Source organism: Tachypleus tridentatus, chromosome 12 (genome assembly GCF_004210375.1).
Source record: "Tachypleus tridentatus isolate NWPU-2018 chromosome 12, ASM421037v1, whole genome shotgun sequence".
Taxonomy (NCBI): Eukaryota; Metazoa; Arthropoda; class Merostomata; order Xiphosura; family Limulidae; genus Tachypleus; species Tachypleus tridentatus.
In genome coordinates, this window is record NC_134836.1 from 37,329,715 (window position 1) to 37,355,077 (window position 25,363).

At 33.1% G+C, this 25,363-nt stretch overlaps 1 protein-coding gene across 1 annotated transcript in view; it reads right to left on the reverse strand.

Annotated features, from left to right (window-relative positions):
* LOC143235863 (cell adhesion molecule Dscam1-like) overlaps positions 1 to 25,363 on the reverse strand; it is a 185,382-nt gene that overhangs the window by 99,242 nt on the left and 60,777 nt on the right. Inside the window, 6 exon segments of the mRNA XM_076474104.1 lie at positions 66 to 350; positions 4,480 to 4,641; positions 5,194 to 5,601; positions 6,105 to 6,368; positions 9,707 to 9,882; positions 13,221 to 13,338. Coding sequence (XP_076330219.1) covers positions 66 to 350; positions 4,480 to 4,641; positions 5,194 to 5,601; positions 6,105 to 6,368; positions 9,707 to 9,882; positions 13,221 to 13,338 — 1,413 coding nt within the window.

Consider the following 25,363-nt stretch of genomic DNA (forward strand, 5'->3'; position numbering starts at 1 on the left):
AAGATATAAATTCTAGATTCTACCATGTTGGTAGAGTGAGTAAACCTTTTTAATTAATACTTTACCATTAACTACTAGTTGAGCAGTATATTGGACAGTTGCTGCTTCGTTGGTTGCTAAACAGGTATAGTTACCATTATGAGTTGGTTTAAGCTTATCAATAACAAGAGCAACAGAAAAGTTATCAATCACTCGAACAGATATTCCTAAATCAGTTAAGATAGGATGCCCATCTTTAGTCCAGTAAATAGAGATTGGCTGATCTCCTTGTGCTATGTTGCAATAAACTCGAGTTCTCATTCCTTCATGCAAATCCTTGTCAAACTCAAACCGTCCAATGAGAGGTGGAACTGAAAGTAAATATTATTAAGTATAAATAGCATTTCAATCATACGAGCTTTTCTTAAAACTTAAGTCACGTTTAATGAACAAGATACCCTTGATAAATGAGTATTACATACATTAACATAAAATAACGTTTTGAAACAACATGAGACCTATTGGTCCATCTTGGCTGTTCCATCCTATAAAATAAAATGATTAAACAAAATAAATAAAACGTTTTAAAGCCAGTCCTTATCATTTATATAGTTAAAAAGCTTTTTGTTAAACTCACTTAAATTTACTGCCTCCACCATATCCAAACACAACTCATTCCAAAGGTCAATCATCCTGTTTAATAAATGAAACTGTCTTAGCTGAAGATGACCCAACCCTGCCAAAATATATATTTGTGTTCTCAATGAAAGCGTTACCATCATCTATGATAAAGGTTTGTGTGCCTGAGAAATTCCACAATGTGTGAAAAGTTAATAAAGTTTCTTACACTGAAAATGTATTTCTGATAAGCACTAATCTCACAAAAATCTGTTTCAATCATTTTCTGCTCTCTAGCCAATGGTACAAAAATCTTCATGCTCAGCACATCAATCTGTACAACACAACAGTTATGCACCACTACTGAACATTTGTTACCATGTGACTACTCTCCACTGAAAGTATTGCACCTCTATATACTGGTACACTAGCTCCCTCTAGTTTTCCTGCTCCATCCTCACGTTTAAGAATTGAAAAAAAACCTAACGAAAAAAACATGTGTAGTGGAAAGAAAAAAATTGAGAGTGTGTCAGAGAAGTTAAGTATCTATCAGAAATACATGTTCAGTGTAAGAAAATGTTAACTTCTGATATAGTCTTATCTCTTTACACACGAAGTTAGTATAGCACATTGCAAAAGTGGAGGAAACCAAGTAAAATATGACTGTCCAGAATGATTGGGTGTGCTTCGAGATGAACTGAAGCATACACATAGGGTATCACACTACTTATGAAACAGGCATATTCTTCATTCTAAAAGAAGGAAATGAATGTAATACAGGCAGAGAAAATAAGGATGTTGCCCATTGCCCAAGCGTAATTCATTCTGAAGTGCAATCTATGGTAAAACAACAACAACAACAACACCTGACTTAGCTATGGAGATACCTAACCTTAACCATACAGGCATGATTCAACATTTCAGCCTCTGCATTAGGAAGTTGGGGATCAATCAAGTATGAACATAGAGTAATAAAAACATTATGGATAGGGCATGTGGACCATATTATAATATACACATGAATGCCAACTGTAAGTAAACAAAGTGTCATACGTCAAGAACCATGAATTATAAAGAAGATGTTGGCATGCAGTAAAAACTGAACAAACTCCCAAATCCATCACAAAAGCAAGAGGTACAATAAACTTAACTAGGCATTATAGGATTATCATTGCTTCAATGCAAACATAAAAACAGAGCAATATCTATAATTAGTATTAATAGCAGAAATCTTAACTTACCCAACTGTAAATGCAGGGAAGATGCATCCTGCATCTATAATTATGAGGAGGATATGGAACATTTGCTGAATAATAGGAATAGTGTACATACATACTGTTGCCTATATTAGGAGGCAGATACAGTCTCAAAACTCAAACATATGAGCAGAGAAGGAGCCATATGCAACCAGAATTAATGAGACATAAAGCCTATATTGGATATAACTGAAGAAACAAACATACATCATTCTAAATTAAGTCTTGCAAGGAGGATGCAACATAACTTGGAAAACCGTTTACCTTGGAATAAGCATTGAGACGAAATTAAAGGAAGGAAACCAGCTTTACTCTCTTTGAAAAAAGTTGATATATAAAAAGTCTGCCAGTAAGTAGAGCAGGTTTAAAACAAAACATGAGAAGGCAACACCCATTACAGAGTGGGATCTCATAAGCAGTGGTAGAAAGTAATGTTTTGGAAAAAAATATTAAATCATATGATATGACTTACCCTAGTCAAAGACAAATGGACACATGTAGAATCCCCATGGGAAGTAGATAATAACAAGATTGTGCAGAGTATGGGCAATGTAAGTATTGGGAGTAGTCCATATTCTGGCTTCAATGATCTCCTGCAAAGAATAGCAAAGGCAAGAAGTGAAAGTCATAGCAATAAGATGAATTTGATTAGAAGGAACACTATGGAGATCACAACTCCCATGGGCAAGTAAGAATAAACCAGGTCAGACTAAAGAATTGGTGGACCCGAAGAGTTAGTGCGACAGAAGATAAATCATTGGAAACAGATGAATTCCATAGAGGAAATAGTCAGAAATGTGAACCCCAAAGGGGAACAGTACATATCACATGTAAGGAGTGAGCTGTACACAGATGCTAAACTGTTTTCTCCTTAACCGTATTCTTTCTCAGAAACATCATCAAGCTGAAAAGAAGAAACCACTGGTTAAACATAATCTAGCTTCCTGCAAATTAAAGTCTATACTTCCTGTGCAGATAAAATCACACCTGAGTCCTGGGAAGTGGTACCAGTAGCTTTGGCAACTCTAACTTATTCTGCATTCAAAATATTGAACCTGAAATTCATACTAGATTCACTTAAAACTTGAGAACACAAAAACAAATGCCAGAAATTGTTAAAACAACTGGATGTAAACATAGAAACTGAAACTGTTGGATAAATGTTTCTAAATGGCAAAGAAACACAATTAGAAATGGTAGCCACAAGCACAAAAAAACTACTTCTAAATGATATAGTGCCAATTGAGAAAGTGCAGATTGAGCAGGAATTACAGAGAAAGCTTGCTGCATCGATAGAGGTGGTACAATACTATTGCTGAAAAGTAATCACATGCTATGTACATTTTAAATCATGGCATGAAATTGGTAGGATATGTAGACTGGTGTACTGAGCATGAAATACTTTTTAGCAATGCTTAAAGAGCAGAAAGAAGATTGAGGTAGCTCTGTATGAGAGAGGGTGTCAACATATCAGAAGTGACCTCCAACTTATAATTTGTATATGTGGTTTACAAAGTAAGTGCTCTAAAAGTCTGAGTTACTTGGGTGTCAAACCACCATTTATCTTATCTCTTACATTGCACTTGAAATTCAAATAAAACAAGAATATTTTTATAACATGTAACTTTTACAATATAGTTATGAGGAAAAAGTTACATTTAGACAGGTGTAATATTGCTGGTGGAACCATGTATGCTATGTATGTACATAGCAATTCAGATGAATTGATATATTTTTTATTTTATATATTAAAAAAATAAACTAGATGAATTTAAATATGCAAAATATGCTACAAGAAAAATTGTGTAAGATTAGGAATGTCTGGAACAATAATGATGAAACAAATAGACAGTTTTGTTGGATGTTTGTTGATAATCGGATTGTTTGATTTTATTAAAAAGACTTCTATGATTAGCACATAAAGAAAACTTTATTGTAACAACCAGATTCATATTTTATCCCTGGAATAAAAAACAACACAAGAAAAGTATACTGTGCATCTGAGCCTTTACTCTTCTTGCAGACATGAGTAAAATATGGACTAGCAATTATCTAGTTTTACACTAAGTTGAATATGTGAACAAATATAACCAGTATTTCCAAACCGAAAGTAGCAATGCTAAAATACAAATCTAATATTAACATAAGAAAAATAACAAAATCCTTATTAATAAGTAACCACACAGTAAGTAATTACTAGTGTATATTTAATTTAAATACCCAGCTTACTCACTGTTACGTTATTGATTTAAAAAATTGTATATCATTATAACCTGTGTGCTTAAATATGATTGCATTATTGATAAAAAATGTCATGTCTAAACAAAAAAATGTAAAAGCCATAACTTATTAAAAATATCTATCACCAATACATAAACTTAAACAGTAACACAGAAATATAAACATACACATGTGCATATCTATCTATCAGTGTCTCTCTCTCTCTCTATGTATGTATATATATACATACACACATGCATAGTGCATAGGATAGAAGATTATTGCTGTTATTCTTAATATTTACGTATTTATATTCAAGTAAAATAATGTTATTAAAACTGTATACAACATAAAAAGAACTTAACATGCTTAATATAATTTCAAATACATAATAATCTCACCTCACCTTTGACATCTACATAAAAGTGAGCTCTTGCACTTTGACTTTGGTTACTCCTAGCAACACACGTATACATGCCTTCATCTTCTTTATCATCAAGGTTTTCAATTTCCAAGGTTCCATTATTATGTACTTTTTGTCTGTGGTTGAAAGGTAAACGCTGGCTGTCTGGTAACATTTAAAAATAAGGTAAAAGTTTCTGTATTTTAAATGTATTCTTATCATTTTCCATGAATGTGATTTTATGTAAATCCTGTTGGGTTTTATATCTTCACATTAATGCAGATTTCTGCACCTTATATGTAAAGAAGTTTCAACATTTCATGAAGTACAAAAATAAAGCCACATCTCCAAGGCTAATAAAGTTAAAACTTTATCTTGAATAGTTCCAAAATAGTAGTTCTGGAAGACTAAATTAAAAGATACATTAAATATTTACAGGAATCTTTTTATGTGTGTGTTTTTCAGATACACAAGTTTTCTGATCTACAGATATAAGTGAATGAAAAATACTACAGAAACATATATTACTATTAAAATATTTCTATACTAAAGGCATTATAACATCAAATTGCGATGCTCACAGAAATATTAAGCTATTTAACAAATAGAAATGTTTTTATATTATGTAAGCTAAGGTTGAAACAAGAATGTCATACACATAATACAGAAGATATAAACATCACTGAATAAACATGTTAAATTTTCTTCTACAAGTACCTTTTTCCCAGTGAATGGAATCTATAGGATATCCAGTAACATAGCAGTGAATTGTCATTGTTTCTTTAGCAATAACTGTAATATTTTTAAATGGACGAACAAATGGCAAGCCATAAACATCAATTCTATTGCTGTGAGTTGCTGTTCCTGCTACATTTTGTCCTAAACATTTATAAACGCCTCCATCTTCAACTTGGACACTTGAAATGTTAACAAAACTCACAATTTCACCATTTAAGTTAACAAAATCTGCAACAGTTACTCTTCCAGTTTGAATGACTGCTGTTTCATCTAGATACCAATATATTTGGGGTTTAGGTGTTCCTTTTGCTACACATTTCAAATGTACAAAGTGTCCTGGTTCTAAAAGTTTCTTGGAAAATGTTTCAACAAGTTCTGGAACAACATCTACAAAAATTAAGAATATAACTAAAGCACATAATAAGCAAAATGATTTTTAACTTTAATCAACATTTGTGCAAAGAGAACACAGATAAATCATTTTTTTATGAAACAGTGATCAACCTTATAAATGTATTGAAACTAAAGTGATTCAATTTTTTATTTTCATTATTTTAATTTTCAAGAACATGTTAGTCTTCTGTGCAAACTGTAGAGATAGTGTTACTTCCAGTCCTAAATAATGGTATACAAATGCACGTGTATTATATGTTTTCAGAATATACATATACCTTTCATAAAAAAACAAACTTTCTCATGTAACAGAAGACTGATCAGTTACAATAGAAAATGAAGACTTATGAAAAAAATGCCTGTTAAATGACATAGAAATTACATTCATTAGAAATATTTGTAATAAAAATAAACTCAAGTTGTAAAATTAATTGAGTTTTAACTTTTGATCTCTGTGATCTAGTTTATAAAACAGGCTATCCCTATACATAACTTACATCCCAATTTAAGTTCTGAAGAGGACTGCACACTTTCTAAGCTGTTTTCTGCAAAGCATTGGTACATTCCTTGGTCATCTTTACTGATATTCTGAACTGTGAGTACAAACTTTGAAGAACTTATAAACCATTTCTGATTAACTACTCCATCTTTCAACCAGGTAATGTTAGCAACTGGGTAACCTGAGACTGAACAATTAAAGGCTGCTTTGGCTCCAACATCAACAGTTTGACTTTCTGGTGAAATTGTAACATCCAGTGGTGCTAAAATACAGTATTGTAAATCACATCAAAATTATGATAAAATCAAAAAGTCCAACATTTTTTAACATAAATAATATCATATATTAAATCTATCACTGATAATTTTAGAAATAAACAGTTCTTCTGGCATAAGTTTTATTTTTGGATACGTAATAAAAAAATAAAAAGCACATCTTAATATCTAATTACTTGTATAAAAGTTGAAACTTCAGGAGGTTTGAAAAAAAATCTTTTAACATTGTGGTGTTAAAAAATTCCAAATTCACATATGGTTAATGTTACACTTTTAAATATTGCAACAAAATCATATAACGTATTCTTTGTATGTGCCTATAGCAGTGAGAGAGAGTTCAGTAGTCTAACAGGTTTGCTTAAATATCATCAAATTCAACCAAAAGTTCAATTAACCTCTTTAACCTTACATTGCAGAAATAAATTACCAATGTTAATGATGTGTACTCGAAAATAATTCCAGAAGATAAAGAAAATTATATAAAAGAAATCATATGAATTTAACACAAAAGCCAGGGAAGAAATGCAAACCCATATTATTTTATACACAAAATTGTTTTCATTACTAGAAGAATTTATTGGGTCATCCTCAATTTTAAATTTGATGTAATGACAAGTTTGAGAAATTAAAATGAAAAGTATATGCATTTCTGACTTCAATAACAATACTAACATGTGAGTAAGCTTGGATAATTTAACTTCTAAAGGTAATATTACAATATACAAAGGCCTGATGTATGGAAAACCTCCAAAGCTCTTGACCCATGCCCTTGACGACCATGATGCAAATGCATAGCTACATTTATACAGCTTTATTTCATTTCACTTCTGAACTCCAGTTGATAGTATTCAGCTTTCTACTCTCTATTTTCATAATCAGATTTAAGCTCCTCATGCTTATTAACCTTCCCTTTTACGTGCTTCTTGAATGTTGTCCTCCCAGGATACTATCAGCTCTGTAATAATTACCTGCTTTCTAATAGCTGACCAGATGACAATATCAAGTCTAAGACTTGTGATCACTCTCTCATTTGGGAAGTTTCCTTTCACTTTGAGGTCTACTATTACCTTTGAATCATTTGCAACGGAGTGTATGCTTCTTCAAGAAATTACTATCAAAATTATCTGACCAAAATCTCTCTTTAATAAAGATGATGAATTTTGATTTTTTTCTTAGTAGTTCGCATCTCCACAAAATTAATATTCTGTATTCTCTCTTTAACTGTCTAAGCTATCACTTTAAGTTTATTATTGTACCATCAGATGTACATGCAGTTGGGTATGAACTAAAATTTGTTGCAAATATCTCTTTCCACCACAAATATGGTGACAGTATACTTTACTATCATACGAGATGCTATTGTTGGATGGTGTGGGGAGCAAATTATAAGTAGATCTTCACAGAAGTGAAATCCTAGAAGGCTGTATCTTCCATAACACATTCCATTGTTTTATTCTGTCATATCTCATCTATGCACCTTGCTTTACTGACTTGGCTGTATTTAGTCTCTTTTCCTCTTTAATATCTCGAAGTTCCAATGAAACCATATTTATTTGTTCTCTGTTGTTGGAAGATGATCACCATCCCTCTCCTTGTTCCCCAAAATGGTCCAACAACATCCTTTTGTTTGAGACTTAATTCTGTTTCACTGACTGCTTTGTTTCAGCTGTTAGCTTTCTACTGGATCTAACATCAGATTGGCTGTTTCTAACCATTGGATTTTCATAATTCTTTAAGATCATGAATGATCTTTCTCTTGCCATCTTGAAATAGTCCATGAAACATCTCACTAATAGAATTAACTTTGCACAACAACTGTACATGGGAACATTAATTATTTGGAACTCCAAACTATCTCTTAATATACTTGTTCAACTGATACTCCATTACGTTTACATGGTTAGTGGCTATCTCATACATGATAAGCAGCTAAATACCGTTGGTGATAGACAATATTGCAAATAACAGAGTTTCTGCTTGTCTGGTAGACCATATCTGTCAATTAATTGAAAAACATTTATTGCCTGCTTCACCACCTCCTAAGCTCTCCTGGTGTCTTGCAGCTTTTTTGTATACCAACATCAAAGACTTTTATAGTTCACTATAGATAAAATCACTTTATCTACAACATATGGTCAACAGCTTCCATTCTTGAGAATCAGTCTTCAAGACTTTTTGGTATTGAACCTCAGTCTATCAGTGCTCCAAGTCTAGTCAAGATTACTTCTTAACTCAGTCACATCGTTCTAAAAGCATGTATTTATGGAAACTGTTCGCCTTCACTTAATGTCATTTCCCAGTGGGACAGTGGCAAGTCTACGGATTTATAATGCTAAAATCACGGGTTCGTTTCCCCTTGGTTGACACAGCAGATAGCTCAATCTGGCTTTGACAAAAGGAAAATACATATACATTTAATGCCATTCCTGGACCAGCCCTTTTCGTTACTCTTAAGATCAAATATTTCATTTACATTTTAAATTTGGTACTCAGCCTATTGATGTTCTGTTGCTTCAAAATCTTTGTCTGGTCGTGTCGAATTCGTCACACAAGTCAGCCATATTAAACATTAGTCATTGGTACATCACAATACTAATCAGAATAGGAAAGTAGTATGTGTGTATATATATGTATATATATTTTGTATATATATATATGTATATATATGCTAAACTGCATAGTAGCTATTGCACTACTCTCCAGTACAGATTAAGTCTACTGGCTCGCATGGAAAACGTGTGAACACTAATAACAAAGTTTTATCACTGTAAATTATAAGTTAGTCAAAGAATTCATACAAGCTTCTTGTTTCGAACGCTTGACTTTTATCAATTAGATTCTGTGACCTACCTCACAAACAGTTTAACGCAGTTACGTTTTAGATACAACTGTCTCTTTCCAACCACTAAATATCTTTTAAGTATCCTCTGATGCTAGCTAATATTGGGATGATATTGTTTTTCACGGTATACACTATTATGGTACCAAACCACGAAGATTACACACATATACAATAAAAATAATGAAAAGTAACTGATAAAAATCTAAACTATAGAGAATAGAGATTCTTACTTATCTCAACGTTTTAGGTCTAAGACTTTGTCATATCGCAAAAGAACAGAACGACTTTAAATGTTGAAATAAATGACCAACATTATTACCTGTTTCTTTTAATCTGTTTTTTGTCAATTACATTTTAACAAGTTTATCCTAGGTCTGTCTTTAGTTTTCTGCACTTTACTCTTGTAATTAAGTTTTGTTTCTTTCTAAACACTTTGATCAATCTGTACTCTAAAGGTTGAGCATCAATTTAAATGTTATTTACCAATGACAGCAAGTGTTGTTTCACTTTTTGCTTTACCCACATCACTGGTCACTGAACACAAAAACTTTCCAGCATCAACACGACTCACTCTATCAATAATCAGGGATCCACTTAATTGTCGTATGTGATTTCCAACTATTACAGGGATATACGTTCCTCTGTAGTTTTTAAACCATCTGCATGCAAATAATAGAATATATTATTAGCGTGTCATATATTATATTCGGTTAAAACATTACTTCAGCTCGAAGCGCCAAATATTATACTTTCAAGAATACAAATTACTTTGTATCTTGTACATTTTTTTCACTTAGGAAAAGAAACAAACAAAAATTATTAAATAATAAAAATGATGACATTAACCAACGATGCATATTATTTTTCCTTTCATGCCAGAATCACCCTTGTCCTTATAAATAATCACATCAAACCTGCTTGCCCTTTCAGCCGTGGGGACGTTATAATGTAACAGTCAATTCCACTATTAGTTGGTAAAAAGGTAGCCCAAGAGTTGGCGGTGGGTAGTGATGATTAGCCTTCCCTCTCGTCTTACACTGCTAAATTAGGAACAGCTAGCGCAGATGGCCCTTGTGTAGCTTTGCGCGAAATTCAAAATAAACCAAACCTTATAAATGAACAGAACTTGAAGTCAGTAACCTTAGCTACAGCGTTTATTATTTTCCCCAAATGTAAACAACCTCAAATCTCTATTTGATTCTAGATTCTTTTTTTTTTCTGCATTATTATTTAGCTCTTCGTTAAGATGAAGATTTGAGATTATTCGCCGAGGTGTTGTTATACGGGTTAGTTAATATGCAGGACAAACATTGTGACTTTGAAAAATCCTTGGTGAAATATATTAAGAATTTTGTAATTTTTCAGCGTCTTTGCGTTTTTTGACACAACTTACATTTATGTTGAATTAAGAATGCAATTATATCTAAATGTTGCGAGCTTTTGGTGAAATATTTATACATCAACATCTCCCTGTTACTTCGATTCTATAAAAATAACATTATAAGTTTTTGAAATTTGGAGATTAAATTCATTGGTCTTGGATCAACAGCTGAAAATCAATATTCGCTTTAGATCTGTATAAACACATGGAATCTAAATGTAATTTTGTTTGTATTTTACAGTGTGTAAAATTAGGTTTTGGAACAGAGATGACGTTTCAATTAGGTCTCCGCTGATACAGCGGTAGGTCTACGGCGTTAAAACATTAAATTCATGATGTTCCATTACCCTCGGTGGATTTAGCAGATAGCCCATTGTGGCTTTGTTATAAGAAAAAAACACACACGTTTCAATTAATGGTACGATCAGTTACACGTGTTTCTGCAGTAAAGTACGTTCAAGTATTTAAATCAACAGTCAACTGGTGCGGTAATTATGTATTGGGTGTGTGTGTGTTGACTTACCGCTGTACTAACAGGGGTCAATGTATTAGGTTGGAGAGCGGATTCAGATTTTAGCTGAAAAGATGAGGGTGAAGGTTTGTATTCCATCAATTCTTGAAAAACTTTTAATATATTCTGGTTTCAGTCACATTAGACTTTGAAAAAACTGTATTTATCAGCAGGGTCAGTAACTTTTTTATTGGAGTCAATCAAACACAATAAACTGTTAACTGAAGATATTTGTTTGGCAGTCTTTCGGAAATGGGAGAGAGTGATTCGCCCCTCGAATTAGAGAGAAATATATGTTATTTTGTTAATAAAAGAAAATTAATAATTTTCGAATTTTTTTAGTGAATGAATGACTGTCTCTTGAAAGTTGATATAACTTTCATTGAGTGGTTATACTTTTACGTTTTCACATGAGAAGTTATAAATAGCTTCTGAAGATTAATATGAAAAGTAATTAATCTGTGTTCGAGCAGTTTACTATTTAACCAAAGAAAGTCGGTGCTTAAGAGTTACTATCTTTCAATGTTTTGAAAATAAATTCATCACGAGATAGCAGCACAGTCGCTAAATCGTTTGTCGTAATTGTTTGTTTTTTTTTAATTCCGCGCTACTCGAGGGTTATCTGCGCTAGCCGTCCCTAATTTAGGAGTGTAAGACTAGAGGGAAGACAGCTAGTCATCACCACCCACAGCCAACTCTTGGACTACTCTTTTACCAACGAATAGTGGGGATTGATCGTCACATTATAACGCCCCCACGGCCGAAAGGGCGAGCATGTTTGGTGTGACCGGAATTCGAATCGAACGCCCTTAACTCACCTGGCCATGCCGGGCCTATTTATCGTAATTAGTTAAACAGAAACAAATACCACTACCTACTTACTATAAGAATCTTAAGCTAAGACTCTTTTCCTTTCTTAGTTTCAAACACTATGGCAGTTTCTGTTGTTATAACTTTAATGGGTTAAACATAAAATAATAAACGAAATAGTAATAATTTACACTATCTTGTTCGTGTTTCTTTAGATGATTTAAATTTCAAACTAATTTCAGTTTATAAAAATGGAGTTTTAAGAAACTGTGTAACATCCATTGATGTAATGTTCTATGCAATGACAGATATGCAAAAGGTACATCAGACTAAAAGTGGTTAATGAAATTGTATTTCATCGATAAAAATCAGCATAGAGTGCCATAGACTTTACAACCTTTTTTCTTATTAGGTGCAATGCTCGTTAATACATGTGAACGCTATATTTCTCGTATACAGAGTGTTTCAAACTATTGTCTACAGAACACTGGTGGTTCGAGAGATCTCTTAGGTGATTTCATTATCACGGAAAGTAAGAATTTGTAAATCAGAGTAATTACGACACTCGATATCCTGCTCAATTCAGCTAAACAAGTGGAAAGAATATGTAAAAATTAGATGTCAGAATCTAAAACTCTATGTTGTATAGGTTTTGTGAACAAAGTAGTTACGTTTTCTGTTTCCATTTTCTATTAGTACCCATAGGAGAGGGAATAAACATCAATATTATAATGATTTCTATGGGCTTACTTTGTTTTGTTAATTATACGATTATTATGTGGTACATAATATGGACACTACCTTCCTGTGGCCGTCATGACCAGCTGGTTAGGGCGCTCGATTCGCAATCTGAGGGTCGCGGGTTCGAATCTCTATTACACTAAACTTGTTCTCTCTTTCAGCCACAGGAGCGCCATAATGTAACAGTCAACCCCAGTCTTCGTTGGCAAAAAATATCCCAAAAGTTGGCAGTGGGTGGTGATGACTAGCTACTTTCCCTTTAGTCTAACACGTACCTAATTTAGCATTGTAAGACTAAAGGGAAGGTAATCCTCGTGCAGCGTTGCACAAAATTCCAAACAAACCAAACCACTACTTTCCTAAAAAAATTACGTGGTCCGCCAAGAAACACGTTTAAAAATCACTGCTTTATCTGGAAATTTCACATAATAAAATTTTAACAACTGTTTGTGTCTTCATTAGTGAAAGTCGTAACATTTTAATTTCAGTACGAATATGATATTTTTTACGTTAATATTAGTTACATAATAAAAACCAACAAAAAGCTACCATACTTGTATTCTGGGATAGGGAAACCCTGTGCAGCACAAGGAAGCTCTACAAATTCTCCTTCCTTAGCAGTAACTAGATGGGTGCTGTCTGTAATTCTGGGAGCAATACTAGCCTGGGGTTCTGAAAATATACAGTGAGAAAAATATAAAAGTGTTAATAAGAACTACTTGTTAATTTCTATTATCAAATTAAAATTGTGCCTACTTATATTGCAGAAGATTGAGAACATTGTGTTCAAACTATTTTGAAAATTTAACTCAGAAAGCTAGGTGACAACCACAGTTAATAGAAACTAGCAGTGGAACGGCATTTATCAAAACTACATTTTGAATTTGTTTGAAGTTTCCTAAGTTCTGTACTTAACGGCAAATAAAAGAAATATATCGTAAAGTTTTAGCGGAAGAGCATGAAATTTGCCATAACTCAGTTGTTGGTGTATGTTCTTAAAACTTCTTTCATTGCTTTGACCCCTCAATATATATATACATATTTAGAGAATTTTCTCACAAAATTTCCCGCATATTCGTTTCTTATTTTGAAGAGGGAAGACAGCTACAGAGGTTGAATACATTATATTATCCATTATATTATTATTAAACCAGTCAATGGCGTCATGTCTGGTTACCTTGACTACAGCCATGCAAAAAGTTCCGTTGTCAGGCTACTACGTCTACTGTATCACTTCTTCCTGTTGGTTTTCCATAAGCTAGTTTATAAGGGTTACGGCTTTTCAGTGCATGCTTCAATAGTCCGATTGCATAGAAATCTATAAGCAGTAGGTCTAATTACTAAGTGATATATGTATTATTCTTATGGAATAGAATGAATATCTTTTCGTTCTTCAGCTGTTTGAAGTTTGTGACAACTGAGTTGGTGACTAGAACTTTCATCTTATTAAATTCATATCCTGACGGCCTCGTTTCGAGGCAGCTTCTTGAGTATGTTGCATGCTGTTGCCTGTGGTTCTGTAAACTGATCTTTCTTCTTGGGTTACAAAGTCTGTTACAAAGTGCCGAACTTTGCTAACTACAGCTGGGGTATGACGTGTTTCAGGCCACTTTCTTGATGGTCCTGGATCTTACGTTGATACATATTCCTTTCTTTCCTAATGCCATTAAGTACAAGGGATATCTCTGTCTTGAAAATTCTAAATTTCCAATATAAACACATCTTTAGGATGTAAGTATATAAATGTTTTGCGTTGGAAGGGCTGTTATATATCACGCGACTTAATGATTTGTATAATATTACATATTCACCCTTGTAGTTAACATCATCCATAGCTAAATTTGGTGTTACTCTTTCCAAATCAAATAGTGTGTTTTGATCATCATTTTTTTTTTTTATGTTTCCTATTAAGTAACACTTTTAAACAATCGTTAACACCGTTTAGAAATTGCGGTGATTATATTTTAAAATATCTTTTTAAAATAAACTGATTTTTGTTACAATCTCAAAGTAGTAAGAAGTTCTATGGCCTAAAGCGACTGACTACACTATCAAATAACTACGATGGATAGAAATATGATTTCAATGGCTGTAAGCAGATTTGAATGTGTTATATCTTAATGAGATATAAAAAGATGTTGTGTTGGTTATAGTCTCAAAACTGTATTTTAACATGATATGTATAAAAAAAAAGATTTAGAATTGTCGTGTGTTAGTTACGAAATTATACTTGAGTGCAAAGTAGAGAAAATTCGAAATTGAAGAAAAAAGGGTGTGTTTAAATGACAAGGTGTGAAGGATGACAAAGAATGTTAATATTGTACGTGTCTCTATTGTGGATAATGTGCTGAGAGGTATCAGGAACATGATATACAAATCTATAACAACGTAAATATCGTTTACTCGTAGGTACAATATATTTTAGCCCATAAAGTAACTAACAACAATAGAAGACAAACTTAAGACTTGGATAAAAATGCTGTCGTTTCTGTTTGAACTAAGGAAGATGTAGAAGCGAGTTGAAGAAATTAGGATATCCTCACAGTGTTCTGTCCATATGACTTCTATATCGCAATGCCATACTTTCTGTTGGTACTTATTACCTCAAGCAGAGTTTGTTTTCTCATAACAAAGCCACGTCGGACTTTGTCCACCAAGGGGAATCGAATTCCTGATTTTAGCATTGTAAATCCGTAGACTTAATTAACACTGCCCCAGCAGGGGACTAGCTCAAACAGACAAAGCTGTGTACTCAGGAACAGTTATTGTGTCACAAGCGTGACAATAATTTGATACAGATCAGTTACAATTGTCCCATGTTGCAATAAATGTCTATGCTTCCCATTGATTACCTTACAACAGTGTCTGTTGATCACCCAGTATGTGACTAGTGTTGCAAGTAATGCTCAGAGCCAATAACAACGGTATGCTTGGGTTATATTCACCTGAATTATGGTAAATAGATCAACAACGTCACATCACGAACTTGATGCAACTAATCAGGTCTGATATCCCGAGAACAGCGGTACATGTGATTCAACTGACTGAATGTCAATACTGTAGATTCATTCGAGAGGTGGATAGTTGTACAAACAAAAGATAGTTTCAAATGGGTATCGTGTAATTCACCTGACTGTTCTAGCCATCACAATGAATTATGATGACGTAAATGTCTACTTATCATCAAATGAATTAATATACAAAATGAGAAATAACCATGAAAATGGTGCATAAAAACACACAAAGAAACAAATGCTACAGGAATACAGTTCATTTATAGCGTGAAAATAACCTGCATAAGACTACAGTCACAAGTTGGTAATTTACAATGTGATTGATGTTATTCAGTTAGTCATAGGGCATGCAAAACTACAGGCAGTGATGGTTTGCTTAGCATTGGTGTTGTATATCCAGTATTGACTTCGCACCGCATAAAAATCGTGTGGAAATCAAAGTTTTGGCTTCTTGTAGCATCTATATACAATAATTTAAAAAGAATTTGTGATACTAGCAGTGTTTGTAATGTAAGGGTTTTGCTTGTTTTGAATTTTTGTCCGAAGTTACAAGAGGGCTATTCGCGCTAGTCGTCCCTAATTTTGCAGTGTAAGTCTGGAGAGAAGGTAGATTGTCATAACCACTCACTTCCAGCTCTGGGGATACCTTTTACCAACAAAGAGTGGGATTAATCGTCACATTCTAACACCCTCATGGCTGGAAGGGGCGAGTGTATTTGGTGTGACAAAGATTCGAACCCGCAACCCTCAGATTAGGCGTTGAGTGCCCTAACCACTTGGGTATGCTGGGATCTAACGAGGTTTTCTTTTTTAAAACCCCTAAGTTCTTCAGTATAATGTTAAGTATCTCAGAGTATGTTCTTCAAGAGATGGAGGACAGACAAGTAGAGATCTTGATGTAAATATAGGTGTGAATGAACGATAATATATACATTATTAAAGAGTGGTTTCAAGGGACGTTTGGCTTCTCGAAAACTTGCTGACAAGAGGCAACCAAACCAAACAGTTGAAATTAGCATCAGACCACAAAAAGTGAAATGATCAAAGCTAAAGGCTTTGATTGTTAGAGATTAATCCGTGATCAAATTGTTCTGCAGTAATCAATCACAGTTTGTTTGACGACGAAAAAAAAACGATGTTACGGTCAATATGCGGTGAAGCATCGTAGGAAATAAGTACAAGTTTGGAGCTACTGTGATAATGATGTACACAAAGTTGATGTTACCTTGACTGATGAGATGTGCAGTCAAATCCTGATCCACTACATCATTTTCTAAAGAACAAGCCTCAAAATGTGTAAATTGATTTTTCAGTGTGACTTTGATTAATACAAAATTCAGCATAATAATACGTCAACGGTAAAGATGGTGATAAATCACTTACAGCCATGACGTGGTGTGGAAAGAATCACGATAGGAACAACATTTGCGAGGCTGTAAGGTGGACAGAAAATGTGATTGCGAGGAATAAATAATGCAACACATTTGAAATATATTTCCACAATTATATTGACAAAATGTTTCTCAGCATGTAAACTTGATGTAATACTATGTAAAGCAAGGGGCTTACATAGAAAATACTAAATAACAAATTTATTCATTTTTCATTTGTATTTTCTGTGATAATGTTTTCTACTGTTAATAAATTCGCCATTACTCATTGTTCATGACTCCTATATGTTTATTGCTTGTGTGTTTCTATAACTTCCGTTGTTTTTGACAAATATATAACTTTTTATATTTACTTAAACGGTATCTAACCTTGAAAATATCTTTTTATTTCGTAGATTTAAGCATGTATTTTATATGTCAAAGACCTCATTGTACACTTTTACTGCCATTCATGTGCTACTTCAATGTACACTTTTACTACCACTCACGTGCTACTTTCATTGTACATTTTACTACCACTCACGTGCTACTTTCATGTTATGCTTCTTTTTTTACAAGTCTAATTTTCTTCTAGTGTGGCCCAGTGATTAGTATGTTGGATTATAAATGTGAAGATCCGTGGTTCGTATTCCATTAATAAAGAATAAACAATAACTTTCACGCTTCACACGTTGCCTTAATTTGTGACTGTTTCAGTCAAATCTTACTATTTGACCTGACAAGAAAAATCCAAGAGTTGGCGGTTGGTTGTGACTGGACAACCATCGTTACGCGAAATTCAACAAAAATAAGTCACCCTTTCTTATCTTATATTTTCGCTTACTGGCTTTCTTTCAGAGGATCGGCTCGCCGTGACACCAGCTTTTTAAATAATTCACATGGAAACGATTCTTATACATTTTATTATATATCTGACGCTTACGGCAGTTATAACTGGAAATTCTTTTTCAGATGGACTGTAGAAAGTACAACTAATAATGATTGACGAAGATTAAGAGTGTATAAACTAATAATTATGCTAATTTAATTATCACCAATAGAAGCTACTTATTGTTCACACGGAACCTTTCTGTAATGTTGGTTTGTTCTTTCTCTCACTGCTTTAGATTATAATGTATCGTCCCCGTCCACATTGAGAGAGAGAGAAAAAACAACAACACATGTCTTTATTATTGCTTTCTAACGAGTGAAATAATTAACACGATTTTCGAAACACATTTGTTTGCAGGACCAGCAGATATAATGGCAAAAATCCCCTAAATTTAAACCTCTGACCATCCAAAATATTCCATTTGGATGTTTCAAGATGTCTGTGACTCATAAAAGATGGCGTAACAAGAGATCTTACTCCTTTGATAGGGATAAGCTGGAAGAAATTGCAAGAGTCAGCCAGTCTCAGGTTCAGCCATTTGTATGGCACTCTCAAAGATTACTTGGACAAAGGACCATATGATGGCTACCATTTCGCTTGTTATTCTATGTATCCCAGTAAAACCTTCGTAGAATGCGTTATGATGAACATAATGTCTCCAAAACAAACTAGTCTCCAATCTAAAAGAGTGCAACGAAAACTTTGGCCAGCAACATATTTTACATATTATAATTTTGTCTGAAAACACACTTCCCACTCGAGAAAAAACCAAAACCAAAACCAAAACACATTGCGGCAAGCAAACTTTCTCCTTCAACGTATATCCATTAAAGAGAAATAACAGCGTGTACAAAGTTAAGTATTATCATTAAAAACGAGCTGCTTGACTACCTAAGAATCACGCTTGTCACTAGTTACTTCTCTTCTTCACATACATTGACTTATGGGGATTTTGAAGACAATCAACACATAAATCATTACACATGGAGCGTTATATACTGTAATAACTTTTTAAAACATCAGCACAGCTATATGCTGAAACTAATTTCACATCTTTGACATTAACTTAGCAGGAGTATTTTGTTTTGTTGGAATTTCGCACAAAGCTACTCGAGGGCTATCTGTGCTAGCCGTCCCTAATTTAGCAGTGTAAGACTAGAGGGAAGGCAGCTAGTCATCATCACCCACCGCCAACTCTTGGGCTACTCTTTTACCAACGAATAGTGGGATTGACTGTCACATTATAACGCCCCCACGGCTGGGAGGGCGAGCATGTTTGGCGCGATGGAGATGCGAACCGCGACTCTCGGATTACGAAGCGCACGTCTTAACGCGCTAGGCCATGCCAGGCCTAGCAGGAGTAACAAGAATAATCTATATGATTGTTTTTCATAGATATGAAAGCTTAACCCATTACTTATTCGTACACTTAATATACATATTAGACTAATGATGTTGTAATTATCTATTGACAACAGTTTCTCGTTCAGTGTATGCTAGATGAGAAAAACTTTCTACGAGGTTTTCACTCCATTTCTTCTTTGTTTTGCTTGAAGACTTAATACAATAGCATTAGTAGCTTTATCCCTCTGTTAGTTTAGACAACTCAAACAATCCTTTATGTAACTTCGCGTTTTAACAAATTGTTTGATTTATGTATCTATCTTGCGGTTATAGCGGGCGAACATAGAAACTACGTAAATTTTGTCTTAAAGAAACTGATTGAGTTGGGCATTTTTAACATTTGTGAGTATGTTTACTAACCTTCAAACTAGTTTTAAGTTTTGTTTTCATTCTAAGTTATTTAATAGTATACACTGAGTGCTTATTTTGCAAAGTTTAGCATAAATGGCTGAACATCCTGGTTTATGGTTAAGAACAATACAACAATAAAAGAAAAAGACGTGTCAAAATGAAACTTTACAAACAAAACAAGTTGGCAGAGAAAATTATCTAACAATAGGTCTCGACATTGTAATTTTTATAACGAAATAAATTGTACAAGATGGTGTATTGAGGCTATTAAAAAATTAGGTATTCCACGAGAACATGTGATGTCAATCTCAAGAGTATTTGGTAGGTTTCAAGTGTATTTCACGACTGTTCTTGGACAATAGAGCTAATTGAAACAAGTATGGATATTGTCATTTTGAAATAAACCGAAAGCTTTAACTCCAACAAAAGTTGTTATTTGTATTCTACCACTTGAAATAATTTATGGAGTTATAAAAATATTGTGTTCAAATTTTGCAAGGGTAGTCTGTCCATTTTGCACATTGCCTGTGTCAACACGTTATTCAGTAAAAACACGCTAAAAGGTTTAGAAGACAAATGTATATTGAAAAGATTGAAGATAATGATTTTTAAAAAATCCCAAGATAATTGCATTATTTTTCAGAAAGTCATAATTACTCATTTCATGTAAGCTTGTCGATGCAGTGTTTCAATGTAAGGCTTATGGGCATCTAAAAATATTGTCTCAGTTAAAGGAACATGCAGAACCAGTAGTTGTTGCTTTAAATAATTAAGACATGCTCAGTTGATAATACTTGATAACAATAAAGTTGGTCAGCGCCATGTTGATCTCCTTGATCTCCTACTCAGTGGCACAGCAGTATGTTTGCGGACTCATACCGTTAAAAATCGGATTTCAATACCCGTGGTGGGCAGAGCTCAGATAGCCAGTTGTGTAACTTTGTGCTTAATTCTAAACAAACAAAACAAAATTATTGTCATCTAGGGACAGCACATATACCAGTATGAGACTGTCAGAAAAAAAAAAAACAATGGTTAATATTATCTTAAACAAATGTAACAAAGAATCAAATGAAATAATTGTAGATTATAGTATTATGAACAAAACGATAGACATTCAGTTAAGACAAAATAAACAAACAAAATTAACTGATTTAAATGAATAACGAACTGTTACGAAGAAGGTGAGAAACAATACAGACTAAGAATATCGTGAAACATTAATTGGTACGACCAACTTGGAGGAAGGAATAGAGACTGGTGAACGAAATTAGATCAATACGAAAGGTTTGTTAACCAAATCGTTTTCACAGATTAATTTATAACATAATGATAAGAGTCGTTGTTGTTGTTTTTTTAGTTAAACACGAAGCTCTGCCCACCACGTGTATCGAAACCCGGATTTTAGCGTTGTAAGTTCGCAGGCATACCGCTGAGCCACTGGGGGGCTGATAAAAAGTCAAGCAAGTCAGTGTAATGATTTAAATTAAAATGATGATTTAAAATATCTCGATTTAGAGAGTGACGAAGAGATTTTTCAACCACCATTACCAAAATCATATTTTAAATTTTGGAAAGAAAGTTAAATTATAGTTTAAAAATTGCAAGTGGTTCTGAAATATATATACAACATAACAGGGTTGATACTCCAACTAGAAAAACGGAGAGAACATTATGCTAACAAAAAATATCAGAATAACGTAAATAAATAAAATAATAATAATTATTATTTATTTAAAAAAATGAAGTGGAAAATTTGCGAATTTAACTTCATATGTGTGTATATTATTGGTGGCTAATTTACATTCTAAGTTTTTCATTTCCTTCTTCTTTCTTTTTATGGACATTGTTTTATAGATATGAATAACCGAGTGGTTAAAAATGATACTATGCGTCATAATACAGATATTATTGTATTACAAGAATCTAATGTTACTGTAGAAATACAGTCTTTATTATGGAATAATTCATTTTACATAGGTTATCTAGAAGAGAAACGACATTTATCTTTGAATGTATTATAAAATCCAAAGATTTAAATTTTTAATTTAACGTTTATTTAACACGATGTGACAAAAACACATGAATGTTTAGAATCTATTATAAAACGGTTGAATGAAATACAAAACAATGATTTGGTACGTTTAGCTGGAGATTTTAGTGTAACATTATATACAGAACTAGATCGTATACCTTCGGGAAAATATAAATTTAACATAGTTGATAGATTGAGAATTTGTTAAATAAGTTTGAATTATCTTTTCTTCGATGTTTTTCGATGTCTTTGTCCTAAAAAAGAAATATATATATATATATTTGAACTGGCTAAAGAGAAGGCATTATATTAAAAGCTAGATTGGATAAGATATATGTTCATTTTACTATATTGATTGATAAGCATTTTCGAGCTTCCACATGTAAATACGTTCCTTTCTGATCACGAAGCATTCATTGTACAATATACAGAGGTTTCCAGTCTAAATTAGAAGGGTTGCCCTGATTGCCATTTTAGTAGTAAATTATTGGAAAGTACCAAATATATAAGTGAAAATTATCAAATTATAACAGATTTTCAGACACAAAGAAGAATAGAACAATTTAAAACGATAGATCGAGATAGGATAATTTGAAATGAGTATTAAAGGACCAACTAAATTATTTAAAAAAATAACGACAGTTAGTATGTCTAGAAATATCGTTATATCTATCATTTCAGACTAACAATATATATTACATGTACGAAAAAGATTTGAAAGAGCTTCGTGTAAATCGAGCCATAGACTGTGCAATTTATGAAAAATTTAAAGAAATAGAGAAATTGATACCCATTAATCTGTTTTTTTTTTAAGGTCAAGATAAACATGTAGTGCACATAAAAATGTTAGGGTAGTTTGAAATTCAAATGAGATAAATGCTATAATTATCGATTTTTGTAAAAAAATATATTCATAAAAAACAGTAAATAAAACTAACGACTGATGAAATTTTGTAGAATGGACGGCAACTGCCTGTTGTGGAGACAAGTGTAGAGGGCGACGTTTCGAAAGTCTTTTGCCTTTCGTCTTCAGGCGGAAGAATTTCAAAACGTCCTCTTCCACACTTGTGTATCCACAACAGGCAGTTGCCATCCATTCTACAAAGTTTCATCATGAAAACTCTGCCAAACAATCTATGAAAGAAAACTAATGACTCTTTCTTTGAAGCCTTACCGAAGCTACAAAAACAGTATAGTTGTTGTTGTTGTTTTGAATTAAGCACAAAGGTACACAATGGGCTATCTGTGCTCTGCCCACCACGGGTATCGAAACCCAGTTTTTAGCGTTGTAAATCCGCAGACATACCGCTGATCCACTGGGGTGACAAAAACAGTATAAAACCAGTCTCTGGATTCTTAAAGAAATAACCCCCGTTTGTCAACCATTAGCAAAAGATAAGTTCCCTAGAGCTGAAAGCATAAAAGTTAAGTGGTTAGTAAAACTGTGGCCTGAGATTGGTATTTCTCTACTTGAGGTTTTTAACGAATCTGTAAGGACAGGTGAATGCTCTAGATGTGTGAAACAACGGTAATAATGTTAATACCTAAAGAGGGAGATTTGACAGGACTAAAAAATGGCGACTAATATCATTTCTATGTGCTGATTGTAACGTATTTTCCAAAGCTATAGCAAACAGAATGAAACCCATTACGAATCAGTTGAGTCACTAGAGTTAGATTTACTCTGTTCCAGATCGATGTACTTTTGATAATATACATATGATGCATGATGTAATGAATCTAGGAAATTAAAATAATTAACGTTTAGCTATCGTAAATTTAGATCTTAAAAACAATATTTAACCACATACATCATAATTATTTCAAAAAGGTACTTAGAAAACTTGTTTTTGGTAGAATATTATGAAAGCGGTTGACGCAATGTATAAAAATACCATAGTTTATGTAGTTCATGGGTCGTTTCAACCTCAGCTGTTCCTTTTAAGAGAGGTGTAAGACAAGGAGATCTAATAATTGGATCTTTTTTTACACTAGCAACATAACTTTTGTTTATATTTTAAAAAAGAAAATTAGACATGATCTTTAAATTATGTTCAATAGTTTTCGGAAGAACATGTGATGTGAATTATATGATTATTGGTATTTATGCGCTTATAAAAAGATTGCAATAATTGCATAATAGTTTTAGATATCTACCGATGATAGTGATAAATTGTTCATGTAATTAATTTAATGAATGCATGTTTTTGTTTCCTCCTAAAAACTGGTTTGGTTGTTTTAATAACAATTGTCTATTATCGAATGGTATTCGTTTTAAGAACAAATTAATATGTATTTACTAGAAAGTGTATTAAATCCTTCCGTCAAATCACACTCGAGTCTGCGAATAGTGTATAAAAGATACCTGATATACACATTTGGCAGAATGCCATATTTTCATATAGTTTTAAGTACGATCCAGTGTCACAGTTTCAAAGGTAGCTATAAAAAAAACACGTTCTAACTTATTCCTTACAATGATTCATTGCTATAATTATTATTCATTATTCTTTGCGAATTCACTGTTAAATCATTTTGACTGGAATCATTCTTGCGTAAACACTACGCCTCGACATAATACGTTTTTAGACGACCGGACATTTTTCATGTTATTTGACTAGAGTGACGTTTTTGTGCGAAGTTATATATACTGAATTAGATTTATGTTTTCTCTTTAACTTTGTAGTTTGTACTCTGGATAAAATTCATGTTTTGTTTCCATACAGGGTGAGGTAAAAGTTAATATACACTCGATACATCTAGTACTGAACATATTGTTGAGACGATTTAAACCAATTTAATAATTAGTTGTTTAAGAGTAATAGAGATGTATGAATTCACCGATGTCTCATCTGAAACATTGTATATTATCATTTTCGCCCCACTCATGTGTACTGATATTAGTTTCAATAGGTTACGTCATAATCATACACCTTCCAAAAACAAACGTTTCTTATTAAGTTTACTTATGACAGTTATTGTTTAACTTGCACTATTTACAGCGCAATTCACCCAAGTTATATGAGAATAACCGAAGGAATTTTTATTACAAATCACAGAAAATGTATAGATTTTCGATTTCTCTTTCTTCTACATGACTTAGCTGTTAGGGCGCGCTCGACTCTTAATCCTGTCTTCAACCATACTATCTCCTTTCAGCCATGAGACGTTATAATGTGACGGGCAATCCACTTATTAGGTGATAAAACAGTATTCCAAGAGTCCGCAGTGGGCGGTATTGACAAGGTGCTTTCCCCCTAATCTATCGTTGCTAAATTGGGGACAGTAGTGCAGACAGCCCTGGTGTAGCTTGCAGGAAATTCAAAGCACACCAAACAAGCTCTTTATCATTTATTATTTTTAACTGTACCAAGATTTCAAACAAGATATAAGAACTTAAAGTAGTTCAAGCATTATGTAAAGTCGTACCCTCTCTTTAGTACACTGTTATACACATTATGACAACACTGTAAAAAGTCATAATAGGAAAACTACACGAAATACTTTGTTTACGGACATCAACTCAAAAAGTTTGTTTTTGCTTTTTGAATTTCGCACAAAGCTACTCGAGGGCTATCTGTGCTAGCCGTCCCTAATTTAGCAGTGTAAGACTAAAAAAAAGGCATCTAGT